General features: G+C 40.9%; 1 protein-coding gene across 5 annotated transcripts in view; it reads right to left on the bottom strand.

The window, feature by feature from the left end:
• Nucleotides 1-15,000, bottom strand: part of LOC108718775 (MAGUK p55 subfamily member 7) — a 215,484-nt gene that overhangs the window by 126,091 nt on the left and 74,393 nt on the right. For all 5 annotated transcript variants that reach the window (XM_041565831.1, XM_041565832.1, XM_041565833.1 and 2 more), the window contains exon 4: nucleotides 4,922-5,082. In XM_041565831.1, coding sequence (XP_041421765.1) covers nucleotides 4,922-4,958 — 37 coding nt within the window. In that variant the 5' untranslated portion in view covers nucleotides 4,959-5,082. The remainder of the gene's footprint in view (nucleotides 1-4,921; nucleotides 5,083-15,000) is intronic.

Here is a 15,000-nt window from a genome sequence, read left to right as displayed (position 1 = left end):
GTGTCTGGCTATTTCAGATGCTTTTTGCCCTACAGTATATGTAGATGTCACAGGCATATCTATCCGTAAAGGAGTAGCCAACTAAAAAGGTCATATTCCCTGTCCAGGCAAAGAACTGCACCATCTAGCAGAGCTAACAATGAAACAATGAAATTTTTAGGGCAGCTTTAACACTTACATTCGAAGACAAAATACTTGTACAAGTTTTTAACTAGTATTTTAGGGGTTGAAGACATTTTGCTCTTGCTACTTGCCTCTTCTAAAAAATATTAAACACTAGACCTATGCAATGAATGTATATGTTCTGTTTTGAAACTGAAAGTGGGCGCATGTAGCTTTGGCAGCTTCAAAACTTGATATATTCAGATCTGTAAAACATTATTGGCGGGTTATTTGTTTGACAAATATATTATACATTATATTTTTAAACTTTTTTTTTCAGGCTAAGAACTCACTCATGTAATAAATAGAACGTTGGCTATACCCACGTCAAAATTGGTTACCAAGTACCACTCTGGCAGCTTACTGGCCCATTTATTGGGCCAAAATGAAATGAACCTGAACGTCCCACCATCAAAACTATAGACTGTAAGCCCGCAAAGATGATAATTTTGGTAAGGTTGACTGTTGATAACTACACTCAAGAACAAGGCTAATGGTTAATGTGGTGTTACCAACATAAAAACTGGACCTAAAAGCAGAGAAATAAAGAAATATGGTTTCCTGTGTTGGGGAGAACCATTTATCAAAGGTCGAAATTTAGAATTCATGTGAGTTTTTTAAGATTCAAATACCTGTATACAATACAGGGAGGTTAATAAAGAAAACATTTGAATGGCTTATATTCGATCCAATGGTTCCGACCCAAAAATTCTTATTGTATTTGATTCTTATTTGATTCATACGAATCTGATTTTTCTCCAGAAACAAAAAACTTGTATGTCTGGAAGGCTATTAACATCTCCAAAGGGCTCAACGGACCTCTGCCATTAACATGAACTCAGCAGGTTTAAGGTGGCGAATATTCGAATTAGGACTGTTTCCATGGTCGAGGTGTGATAAATAGGAGGATTAAAATTCTAATGTGTAAATTTTTAAACTCGAGAGTTCGAATTGACTATTCGATCTGCCCCTTAATCTACTATTTATACAGGTATGGGATCTGTTGTTCAGAAAGCTCCAAATTACAGAAAGGACATCTCCCATAGACTCCATTTTAAATAAATAATTCACATTTCTGAAAATGATAGGCTTTTGCTCTGTAAAATTAAGATTGTACCTTGTACATCATCCCAACTAAGATATAATGAATCATTATAGGAGGCAAAACAATCATATTCAGTTTATTTGATGTTTAAATTATTTTTAGCAGATTTAAAGGTATGAAGATCTAAATTACGAAAAGACCCCTTATCCGGAAAAACCCAGGTCCCCAGCTTTCTGGATAACAGGTCCAGTGATTGTATTACCTACAGACAAGGTTAAATGTGGAAGCTGCATGTGGAGAGACGGAGCACCACAGGATGGAGGAGAGAATTTTATACTAAAAATGTCAAAATGTATTTATCCATTAAAATCGGCACAGAATAGTTGGAACATCAGAGAACCATAGGCTTATGGTTTATATGTGGAAAATGGGTAAAGTAACTTATAAAACAAGATTGGTTCCCAAAAAGTTAAACTCAAAGTTTATGCTACAGACAGCATGGGGGTTAGTGGGTTTAATAAACCAGGTGACCAGGTGCATGTATGGTTTCAGGCTTTATTTCCTTATATCCTGTATTGTCCAACTGGTGGTTCCCAGACTGCTGTGGTTGACATTTTATGATAATCTGCCCCCCCTGCCCTACTTTATAGGAAACATCTTCTATGAGAAGATCCAGAATCCACAGTTCAATATTCTATCCCTATATAAAAGAGCTGATAGGGGAGGTCAGAACTGTATACTGACATTAACAGAAGCTACCAATTGTGATATCACTGACCCAGGACACAGTTTTGTTCTCAATGAAGTGACTGCTGCACTGGGTGACATGTATTGCTCCAAAGAACACAAATGAATACACAAAGCAGAATGTGCAAGATTTATTCAAATTATAAAGGAAAGACGTTGTAGACATTGCACACATGCAACCGCCTTCCAGTAAGAAACGAATGACTGTCAAACTCACGGACTGGGAATTGCAGTAAATCTCCCTTGTTTTCAAAAGGTAAAAAACCAACAGCACCAGCCAAAGTTATAGCCAATTCCAAATAATGTGTAGATATTCTATTCAACGCAGCGTTTCCCTTTGAGGAAAATAAAGCTAAAATTCATTTTGAAAAAAAAAAAAAACCTCTAAAAATGTTGCTGAAAAGGTTCCCGGAGCACACCATTCATTCACACACGCTGCAGCATCCAGATGCTCGACATTCTTGACATCGGAATGGAAAAATTTACTGTTAGTCTAGAGAAATCCAATATCGCCCATTCTTGTCATATCCCTCATAGCTTCATTATTAGGACTGGTCTGTGTAAGCTATAAAACCATCGCTAAATGATTAAAAAATATGGAGCCGGTGTTACATCACTTTTACATCCCTGAAACCACGCACTGTCTGTAAACATCGGGCAAATGGCGAGCTTATAAAACACAACTATGTGTATTTTCATTAAATATTTGTCTGTATTTGGATAAGATATATCAAAGTCAGCTCGATCAAAAAAAAAAAAAATAAATAATAATTTTACTGCAACCGAGGGGTATTAAACACTAAAGAACATAGATCCCGAGCCCAGAACAACACTGTAAAGTTTAATAGTATTCATAAAAGGACACAGCAATGCTTACTTTTTCCACTTTGTCAAAAAGTAAGTCGGTGTTACTTAATTCTATTTTCTGAATCTCAGGCAGGATTCACTAACCGGCCCAAAGAACTTGGCAGGGTTCCGCTGCATGCCAGAAGGATCACTGTGCTCAGGGCTTAGTGTACTGGGACAGCAGCTACAGAATTCAGCCCCTGCCACAACGTTGAATAGTAAAAAGGACAGTAATACTTGTTAAATAAGAAGTCTACAGGAAAATAAACTTGGGTTTACCTGTCCCACATTTTTAAGCTCCATTCCAAATCCATCCCAAAGGGAAACTTGATCAGGATCCACATTTGAAATCTGGTTAAATGAGACCAACATCTTTATTTTTTTCTGGCTCTGTGTAAATGAGGCAGAAGTGTAACTGTAATAACCTATGTCCACTTAGTTAGAGATTCTGGGAAGAAATCAAATGGCTTCACCCATATTAAAGTTATAGTACATGAGATACATTCTGAGGATATGTCCACCTTTACTCTTTGCATAGAGATAGGTTCCTTTGCAATAATGTTGATCAAACCTCTTTATCTGCCAAAAAAAAAGTTATTCTAGTGCTTATAGGGGGTGTCCATGTGCATAATAAAGCTAATTAGCTGCTAGAAGAAACTAGGGAAGGCAAGGAACTGAAGGTCCATTCATAGATCGCTGGAAAACCTCATGGGACTGGAGAGAAAAGGGGTCATGTATGACCAAGAGTGTAGTGTCCAAAGCACCATGTTTCTTACCAGATTGCAGCTTTTTCCTCCCCACAACTCCAGTGTAACTGTGGTTGTGATGGGGCGTTGCATCTGTCGCAATTCAGCCATTATGAATTGACCCTGGTTGGTGCGAGAACAAGTGATATGTGGGTTGACCCAAAACCTGCAGGTTGACCAACAGTTGAGCAGTTCAGATTGAATTGGCCAACCACTGTGGGTTAGGATTGGGTGTGGGTCACACTGGGGAAGTACACTCCTACACTGCTCCCAAAAATGTCATGTCTTGAAACCACAGGTTCGCACAGAAGCAATGTACAGAACGAGGTGAAGTGGGTACAGGTCCACACCAACAGCTGGGGATGAGCCACATTCAAATGTAAAGAGAGTTGGGAAGCAATTCAAAAATGAAAATAGTTCCAAGGGATGTCTTTGGCTATTTGGTAGCCCCGTTGTGGACTACCAGCCTACAGGAAACTCTGTTTGGCAGTTCATCTGGTTTTTATGCAACCAAAACTTGCCTTCAAGTCAGGAATTCAAAAATAAGCCCCTGCTTTGAGGCCACTGGGAGCAACATCCAAGGGGTTGGTGAGCAACATGTTGCTCAGAAGCCACTGTTGGGGAACACTGATTTTGAGCATTAGAGTTTGGTGCAGGTTAAGGCTTTGGGGGTAAGGGTTAGGTGCGGGTTGCATTTTCCAGATCTGCACATCACTACTGAGAACCGCTGACCTAACACTAGCTTGAAGTAAGAGAAAAAGATCATCCTAAAATCAGACATAACGTGACGGATACCCCATATACACCCTATTTTACCCCTGCCCATGCTTCCAACCACACGATGAACAATGCCTATTTTAAAGGTACTTTTAGAGGGGTTTTAATGACATTTAAAATGCAAATTGCAGGGAGAAGGATATAGGAATAGTACTGTTTTTGACTGGGTTAGTGGGCCAAAACAAGATGACTCCCAAAGGAGTAGGTGAGATGGCATATCTGAAAATGGAAGCCCAAAAAAAAAGATAAAGGATAAGCCACACCTGTGGTTACTACCAAATATAGTCCTATCCACCCCACCCACTTCTCCGCCAATTGAAACTGCTCTACTTAAATGAGGACATCTGGGAAATATGAAGAACAATTCTGGAATGCAGGAATATAATACTCAAAGTGCACAGGTTCAACAGGTCACGCTTTAAATAAAAAATCATTTCCACACTTCTACTCCACATGATACACCTTACAATGTCAGACTGCGGCCTTGTGGCTTATTAGCCAACATTTTTGTGCTAAACAAACTGAATTCATTACGTGTGAGGGATTTACAGTTGCGAACGGTAAAAAGAACGGGTCGGTAGAATAACATCTCCCTTACCTGTGTCACTTCCAGCTCCAGTCGATAGCGCTGGCATGGTTGCAGAATCTCACACGGAGCGTTACAGGCCGAAGACGGAGCCAAAAGGCAGCAATCGCTATCAGTCAAAGCTTCTCGGGCCAAGCCGCCAGCCAAGATTTATGGAAGCTGCTGGTTTCCCCCTAGAAAAAACACAGGCATAATTTGTACCATAAAACTTTCTTCGGAACTGTAAATTACTGCATTTCAAGCACGTCAGAAATCTTTTTAAAGTTTTCTATATGTGTATATATCGTGACTCTGAGTCCTATAGAAATACATCACTAGCAAAGTACAGGGGCCAATTATCATCCTGAAGTAAGTGTGCCGTGATTTTGGTTCAAGTACTTAAATCAAGGGAGAAATAATTACGTGTGATTAGAGTGAGCCGACAAGGCTAATAATAGGAAAAGAAATGTAATGGCTGAAGCAAGATGCCTTGTCTGCTGATCAATGGTTTCTGCTTCTCCTTCAGCCGTCAGCAGGCAGCCAGATTTATCATCCCTGTACCAGGACATCAGAGATGACAAAATATATTGTCCTGCTAAGCCAGCTGTGGTGTTCCGAGCCCACAAATCATATCAGTTTAATAGTACAATTGTTTAGTCAACGCACTCTGTAAAAGCATATTTTAAATGGACAAGTCAAATCACATGGTGTTGCAACCCTGAGGTTAAGAAAACAGCACCTGAGGTGCGCACCCCATTAACACTCTGCAATGTAAACACAGGGGGTTGTAATGCACGCTGCTCAACCACCCCAGTGAGGAGAAAACATTCCACTCCTACAGTTTAAAGACCACCACTAATTCAGCTTAGACTCTGCGCCTCACAGCTCATTTTAGGACAAGCAGGTTTCCTAGTACAGCCATGCAGTAGTTAAAAGAGACAGAAAAGAATGGCAACCGTAAATTGCATGCACAAATATGATACATGTAACCTGGCTAGGGTTACTTTGCTGCCTAAAGGTGGCCATACACTTGAAAGATCCAACAGTTTGGCAAGGTCACCAAAGAAGCTGAACTTGCCACCCTTGTGGTGGGCGATATTGGGTTCGAAACACAATGACAGGGACACAGGACATCGGGCCACATCAATGAGCTGATGGATTCCTCCCCTGATGGTATTTTCAAACCTGCTTTCAAAACTGGCCAATTTTTGACCAGATATCGGTTAAGTAGGCCCAGTGGACTGCCCAATACACAGACAAATAAGCTGCCATCTCACTCCGTTGGCAGGTTTTATTGGCCCTTGTATGACCTTTAACCAGGAAAGCCTGGTGTATCTATGTCTTCCCTACAACTCTGCCACACTTACCTCTTTTCCTGCCCAGAGCCAGGCATGAGGGTAGTGCAGAAAGTGCTTTGGTGCACTATTACATTTTACACACTCCACTGACTACTTGTCCCTCACAGAAGTGCTTCCTTAGGCCTGGTTGTCGTCACTCTTCTTGGCTTATGCTCCATGATTTGCTATAGAGCTTTTCAGACTAGAGTAGTTCAAACACCTCTTCTGTGGTTCAACACATTTTTCATTCAACCCCAATCAACAATACTAAATAATCCCTTACCTCTAAATTGCACTTAAGCCAAAGCAACCCATTGGGTCAGATGCACACTTTGGAAACCGCCGAAGCTTAATTGTTGTCATACACTACTTTAACAGTTACAGAAGACATAGGAATAAACTGTCTGTGTCAATCAGCCCAATAATGGCTGCACAGGCCTCTTATACCAAAGTTTATACAAAGTTTGCAATAAATGTAATTTTCGAATTATTCTCAGCAAGACGCGTTATTTTTCGGAAACATGAAATTCCTGCCCTACAGACTACAATATGAGTACTCATGCACAAAACTTTGATCCAGTTTGTTCAAATTAAGTCATTTGTTCCAACTAATGAGATAGCTCATCATCTAGGGAACCTGAAATGTCTGTCCTAACTGTTTCCTAAGTGTTTCAATGAATGCTCAGAAAGCTATACTGTTTGTTGCTTTTAGCCTAATCTAACTGTGTCACTTCTAAATAACATCAGGTGGCAAGTTGATACTAAGTCTTTGCAGAAGGATCTGATACACACAACTGGATCACTATTTAAAGGTCTTAAGGGGTTTGGTTGCGGAGGAACAGGAATAAAGTCAACATCTGACTTAATGAACAGTCTCTTCCAGTATAATTATTCCAGTAACCACAAAACACCCAAAAGCTACAGAACAGCTTACCATATACAGTACAAGTGCCGATGTTCTGTTGTTGTAGGCACATATAATTCACTACATGCACAGACCCAACACTTACGATGCTTGCATGGTTTGGAAAAGTGTGTACAAGAAGTTCTTTGTGCCTACAAAGGGAGCAACAATTGTTTATAAAACTCTATGATCAAGGGTGAAGGAATGGAATTCTAAAATGAGGAAGAGCGATTGGAATTGTCTCCATGCCTCCAGGCACCTCCATCTTGGCTTTGCAGTGTTAACTTATACAAGGCAACGAGAGTTAAAGATTAAAACAAGAACCTGAATGTGCTAGCACAGACTGGGCCTGTGTTTTGAGGCTATCTTAGGTTATATTTCCTCCAAGGCATTGATTAACAGCTCTCACCTCAGGGGCGTGCCGCAAGACCATGATTTGGCGATAACCCTTATTCCCTTGTACACTAAATAAGTGCATTCATGTGTGTTTGCCAGTCCACTGGCTGCAGATATTTGGAGAAGGTATCTGGGGAGCCATTTGAGTTTCTGCATGGTAAGGTTACAATACAGGATTTTATAGGAGGGTAGAGGCCTCTTGGACCACAGAAAGCCCTCGAGTGTTGAAAACCAAGAAAGTAAAAACCAATCCAATATAAAAGTGGTTAACATGACAGCTTGACAAATACTTTCTATGAAATAGATTTTTTTTTTCTCTCAAACATTTAAAAGGTTTTTTTCCCCCCAAATGATGTATTTGCACTTTTTTTGTAAGAGGATTCTGCCTGTAAATCAGTAAGAACTGGCTGGGTTATTTCAATCTTAATATGTTCTTACAGTATCAACATCTTTCAAGGCTCACTACAAAAGGAATGACTAAAGGCTAAAACTATTGTACTGAAGAAAATCAAGATATATTTAACATACAGAAATCCTTATTACGTACCCGAATAACCTCAACCTACTCATGTGATACAGGTATGGAATCCATTATCTGGAACCCATTATCCAGAAAGCTCCAAATTAAGGGAAGGCCATCTCCCATTGGCTCTATATTAACTCAATTAACTTTTTTAAAAATTACCCCCTTTTTCTCTAATAATTTAACAGTACATTGTACTTGATCCAACCAAGATATAAATAGTCCTTATTGGAGACAAAATAATCCTATTGAGTTAATTTCATATTTAAATAGTAACTGAAGGAGTCGCGGTGGGACTTGGAGTTTTACTATTGAGTGCTGTTCTTATATCTACCAGGGAGCTGCTATCTTGTGTCAGGGAGCTGCTATTTGGTTACCCTCCCGTTGTTCTGTTGATAGGCCGCTGGGGGGAAAGGGATGGGTGTGATATCACTCCAACTTGCTGTGTAGCAGTAGAATGATTTAAGTTTATCAGATCACAGATCAAATGGTCGAGGGAACCTGGAATCCATGAAAGAATGCTTTTAAGCCAACATCTCACTAAAGATGATGCTGTTTAACCATATTAGCCGTATAAATGTGACCAAAATATTTGGGAAAATGGTGGAATACTAGCTGTTCTCAACCAAGTATACATGTTAGACAAACCACCTCTTAGACCCTACATGTTAGACAAACCACCTCTTAGACCCTTGTTAAATTGTTGATTTCCAGTTGACATCTGCTTATAAAGTCCATATACCTGCCAGGGGTCTCCACAAGAACATTCAAAAGCAGCTAGACTGCAATAAAAATATATTTGCTGTAAAATGGTGCTTATAAGTCTTTTGCCTCCATATTAAAATTGTACTCTTGTTAACTCAGGAAGATACAAACAAAGTGCATTGTTTTCTAAATCTGTTTTTAACTGATCTTATGTTCTTCTAGCTCAGTTGTACTGAAACTGTGAGGCTGACCCCTTGGAAGACTTGGAGCTGTGGCAAGAGGGTTCAGCTTGAAGGCAATTTAGGATGAGATTTCAAAGCAAATTACAAATTGGTCCCTAGACACTCCTGAAATACAAACGTGTTGGTCAATTACTGTTTAGATGCTTATCTGTCCAAAGGTTGTACCCCCAAGGTTGACTTAAATGCACAAAGTCTAACAATCACTGCTGTAACCTCATAGGCCCTCTTCCAGTCCTGAGCCCAAATTCCCAAGACCTCTCACCGCCTCCTCTAAGAGTCTTTAGCTGTTAAGAGACACTTGACATCCATGCTGTAAATAATTCTTCCAAGTAGATATAAAATAACAAGTTTACAGCACAAATCCTCAAACTGCGGTTGCCAAATTATTGAAAAACAGGCAGCGCTGGCAAAAGTTTGTTAGCCCCTAAAGAGCAGGTTTTTCATATGTCTAACTTACAGCAACGTGCAATGTCTCCAGTGGATTCGAGAACTGAAAGTGTTACATTTAACATCAGTCGACAGAAATATCAGCTTCCAAATTATAAGCCCCATTTACAAATTGTGTTTAATGTACAATACCGCAACATGTGCAGGTTCTACAAAACCACGTTCTTGGGTGGTGTTGGCTACAATAACATAACGATTTCAGCTATGTTTGGCTTCATGCAGGGGAAATCCAAGGATCTCTTAGGACCCGAGGTATTAAATCACACAGGGAAATGGGTAAAGTAGGTGGGCCAAACGCAGTTCTCATCCGTCATCAAAAAACAGGTTTCAAGACAAGACTTTGGTAATGATAGATAATAAACAGGCTTTCTTGCAAAGTTGCCAGTGAGCAAATACCGCAGAGTTCTTAGGAGCTTTGAGAAACACAGCCTGAAAACTATAGCCCTATGCTATGCAAGACCAAGCTTCGGCTCAGCGGCCATTGCTGAATCAGCAACAAAAAGCCTACATTCTGGACATCCTGAACTAAGCCAAACAATTTGCCTCTGGTGATGTCATTGCTGTGAACATGGCAATGTTAGAACCACATAGGACATCCATTTCCATACTGTAAAATTTCATTTTTTTTTTTTTTTGTAAGTCTTTATTTTACTTTTCATCTTAACATGGGGTACAGAAAGGAAAAGGGGGATGAGGGTCACATATTTGCACAAGTCATCCAGAGTCAAAGAACAATTGTCCACACCAAGTTCAGCACATTATTATATATTCCTTCCATGTCGCCGACTGGCAATTCGCATCAATGGAAATATCAATAGTTGTCTCTCGCTTATACATATTGGTAACTGACAACTGAGCATTGAACAAAGGTTCGAATAGGGGGGGAGGCAAAGAAAGAGGGAAGGAGGAGCAGAAAATAGAGGTGTGGACATAACAGGGGAAAGAGGAGGGCTGGGGGGGGGAAGCAGGTCTAGAGCCATTCTAAGTAGCCAAATCTCTGTTGAAGGCCAGCATTAAAGACCCCATTTCGTTCTCCCTGAAAGAGCTAGTTAGCCTCTACATATCGGATCCAGTCCGTCCAGGTTTGTCTGTAGGTCTTAGTTGCCCCATTCTTGATTGCCAATAACTCCTCCATCATCCTAATATATTCAATTTCTTTCATCCAATCCGCTTTATCCGGTGCTTGTTGACTCTTCCAGTATTTTGGGATTGTCATTCTTGCTGCCTGGAGCATATGTATGGTGAGTTTATCCTTTAACACGTTTTGTTCCCGCTTGTCATAGCTGAACAATGCTATCTCTATGCTCTCCGTAAGTCTCAGGGACCGCACTTCTGCAATTGTGTCAAATATTTGTTTCCAGTACTGTTTCATACTTGCACAATAGAACCAAATATGGCTGAATGAGCCTTCCTCCTTTCCACATCTCCAGCAAGTCGCCGGTACATTATGATACATTTTGTGTAAATTAAGTGGTGTGCGATACCATCTGCTAATAAGCTTATAATGCGACTCTTGTGCTCTCGTCGATTTGGCCCCTCTGTGTGCTCTCGCCATAATCTTGGACCAGATGGTATAAGGGAGGTCTACATTCAGTTCCTGTTCCCATTGTCTCATAAACAGCGTTTTCACCTCCTGTTTCCCTTTAATCAGTTTTTTGTAAAATTGGGACACAGGGTGTTTCAAGGTGGGCTGCTGTAACAATTTTTCCCAGGCCGTCGGGGGTCTAATCTTCAGTGGTAGTCCCGCAGCACGGAGATAGCTTGATAGTTGTAGGTAGTTCCAGTGGTTTCTAGGATGACGTCCCCATTGTTCCTCAACCCTGCTCAAGGGCACGATAACCCCATTTTCTACAAATTGGTATAATTTAGTGGTTTCATCACCAGTCTTAGCCCATCTATCTAATAATCCCTTTTCGCAGCTGGGCGGAAAACCTGGATTGTTTAACAGTTCCAATTCTGGAGACGGAAATGGAGACATCCCTCTATCGTCCCGTAATTGGTTCCAAACCTCCAATGAAGCCCCAATGGTGGGATGTGACCTCGTCTGATCAGGTAAGTCTGTATAGTTTACATTCATAATATTTCTCATGCTACCCTGTATCTCATGCTTCTCTATTTCTTTCCACAGTTTAGTAGTGCTATCCTGCTTCCATAACCAGATCCTGTGCAGGTGAGTAGCGAAGTAATATTGTTCCGGGCAGGGGAGGGCTAAACCACCATCCATCTTTTGCCTAGTCAATATGTTATAGTTAAGTCTCGAGTGCTTTTTCGCCCAAATAAAAGTTGAAAATACCTTTCTGACATTGCTGAAAAAGGATTTAGGCAGCTTAATCGGTGCCATTTGGAATAAATACAGCAATTTGGGCATCACCATCATCTTCAGGACATTTACTCTTCCCATCCACGAAATAGGCTTGGATTGCCATCTATCCAACATGGAACAAATGTCTTTGAGTAGTGGAACGTGGTTCAGCTCAAATATCCTCCCCAACTGAGCAGGTAGATTAATTCCTAAATATTTAATAGCTTGGTCTGCCCACTTAAATGGGAACGATGTACGGATACGTTCCGCTCTTGTGGGAGGGAGATTGACATTCAGCACTTCGGATTTAGAATAATTGATCTTAAAATTGGACACAGACCCAAATTCCGTAAATTCCCGTATAATATTTGGAAGTGATATTACAGGGTTCGTGACCACCAGCAGCAAGTCGTCGGCAAATGCAGCCGCTTTATGTTCTTGCTTGGCAACAGTAAGACCCGAGATGTTCACATTTTGTCGGATGGCGGTTATCAAGGTCTCCATCACCAAAACAAATAAAATCGGGGACAAGGGGCAGCCCTGTCGTGTTCCATTGGATATGTCAAAAGGAGGGGAGAGAACGCCATTGACCTTTATACGTGCGTACGGCGCGTTATAAAGGGCCATTATCCGAGCTATTGTCAGGGGGCCGAAGCCGAATGCTCTCAAAGTGGCCTCTAGGAAGTTCCAGTCAACTCGGTCGAATGCTTTCTCGGCATCAGTTGTCAGCAGCACCGTAGGGGTAGCCGTCTTAGAAGCATAAGAAATCAAGTCTATGATTTTGACCGAGTTGTCCTTTCCTTCTCTCCCTTTCACAAAACCCGTTTGATCAGGATGAATCAGCAACGGGATAATATTCTGAAGCCGATTAGCTATTATTTTGGCAAACAGCTTTTGGTCCAGATTGATCAGTGATATCGGCCTGTAACTGCCACACGTCGCCGGATCTTTATTGGCCTTGTGGAGAACCGTGATTTGAGCCTCCTGAGCTTGCTTATGGAAATGGTTATGGGCAGATATGAAGTTAAAATGTTGGTGAAGGATAGGTGCAAGTTGGGTGTGGAACTCTTTATAGAATCCTGCACTGTAGCCATCTGGGCCCGGACTCTTGTTAGAGGGTAGGGCCATGATCACTTTATTGAGCTCCTCCAAGGTAATCGGTGTTTCTAGCTGCTTGAACAGCTCCTCAGGCAGCTTAGGCAGCTGTAATTGTCGTAGATATTTGTCTATCTTCTGTTGCTTATTGGTTATCGGCGTTGCTGGCGGTAAATTGTATAATTCCTGATAAAATTCCTGGAAGCATTTCGCTATATCTGGATAGTTATGGTGCAATTTCTGACGTTTATCTTTCATTTGTGCTATGTACGTTCTATGTTTTTGTGCTTTAATTAACTGAGCCAAGATTTTAGAGGATTTATTCCCAAATTCATAATAGTCACGTTTGCATTTTAGATATGCCTGCTCCGTATAAGAATCTAGAAGATGTTTCAATTGAAGTCTCTTGAGTTCCAATTCTGTTTGTACTTGTTTTGCCAAAGATTCCTTATGCCTTTCTTCTAACAGTTTGATTTCCTGAAATAGTAGTTGTGTGTTAGAGTTGTGTTCCTTTTTCAGTCTGGAACTTAAGGCTATGAGGTTGCCTCTAGTAACTACTTTGAGCGTTTCCCACAGCGTAGATGGATTCGTTCCTGGCAAATTATTATACTGTATAGTGTCATTAATCAGGTCGCCTATAGTGTCTCTAGTGGTCTTATTTAAGAGAATCCGTTCATTAAACCTCCATGTAAAGGCTGCTTTCGTAGTATTTGGGATTTCCACCGTGGCTAGATAAGGTGCATGATCAGACAGCAAGATCGGTTCAATTTGTATGTTCTTGACGATATGTAACCATTTTTGATTAATCAACACGTGGTCTATCCTCGTATAGCTATTATGCGAGTTGGAGAAGAAAGTATAATCTCTCTCTTTATGATTATGGGTCCGCCAAATGTCAATTAGGTTGAGTTTGTTGAGGTGACCCTTAATAGACTTTAGCGCTTTATAGGTAATGGCTGATTTTCGGGAAGAGCAGTCCATAAGCGGGTTGAGTGCCACATTAAAATCGCCCCCTACCAAAAGAATAAAGTCCGCAAAATCGGCTAAGATTTGGGTTACCTTCCTAATAAAACCGTGTTGATTGTTGGTTGGGATATACACCGAGCACAGTGTCATCTTAACATTATAGATATTTGCTTTCAGTATAACATAATGGCCCTCTGCATCTATCTTTGAATCTAGAAGGGTAAACGGCACATCTTTATGAATGAGGATCGAAGTTCCCTTCACCTTAGTTTCCGGATGGGTACTAGAAAACACCTTGTCATACCATTTGTTTCTCAGTACCGATACATGGGCAGATTTAATGTGTGTTTCCTGCAAGTAAAGAATTTTCGCATCATGTTTTCTGCAATTACTAAATATCTGCGCTCTTTTCTGGGGATTATTCATCCCGTTGACATTTTGTGACCATAGTGTCAAAGCAATATTACGTCCCATAATGATAAATTTCGGTTAAGGCGACTGAAAATGTGCTCTGTATGACCTGCTTCCTGGGGAAAGGGGGGAGGGGGTAAAACCAAAACATGCATAACACAACATACATTGAAATGTAAGCAAACAAGTATGTACTACTACTAATTCAAATGCCAATGGGTCTGAACCGCCCGCAGGTGCGGTATACCACTGTGGGGGGGTGGTTAGCAAGTGTTAAGGGAGAACAGTCATTGCGTAGTGGCCCACTGACTGTGCAATAAAAAACTTTAATAAACTTTAATGGGGGAAATAAGTGCGCAATCCCACATAGTCCATGTGAATGTAAATAATCACAGTCCAGGCAATGTATACTCACGACTCTGACCAGTCCTTAATCGGTGTCCTCTTATTGGGCATAGTCTCTTTGTTGTAGCGGCTTCTCGACGATTTCGGGGTTCTTTGAGACAGAGGTACTTCGTGCCAGGCATCGTCAATCTCCATGAACGACTCCTTGGGACCTTTATCTTTGTCGTTCCAGCCGACCAGGACGACTTCTTCTAGTTGAAAAATCCGCAGGAAATCTTTTAAGTCAGCTGGAATGCGCAGAGTCACTTGAGTTCCGTCGTTGTTGGCAGTCAGGCTAAAAGGGTAGCCCCATCTGAACTGTATTCCCTTCGCCTTTAGTTGGTCTGTTAGAGGCTTAAGTTGCTTTCTCTTAATAAGCGTCGTTAGGGACAAGTCCTGT

Source organism: Xenopus laevis, chromosome 6L, assembly GCF_017654675.1.
Source record: "Xenopus laevis strain J_2021 chromosome 6L, Xenopus_laevis_v10.1, whole genome shotgun sequence".
In the NCBI taxonomy this organism is placed as follows: Eukaryota; Metazoa; Chordata; class Amphibia; order Anura; family Pipidae; genus Xenopus; species Xenopus laevis.
The sequence above is the reverse complement of the archived record's forward strand: the minus strand, read 5'-3'. Positions and strand labels throughout refer to the sequence as shown.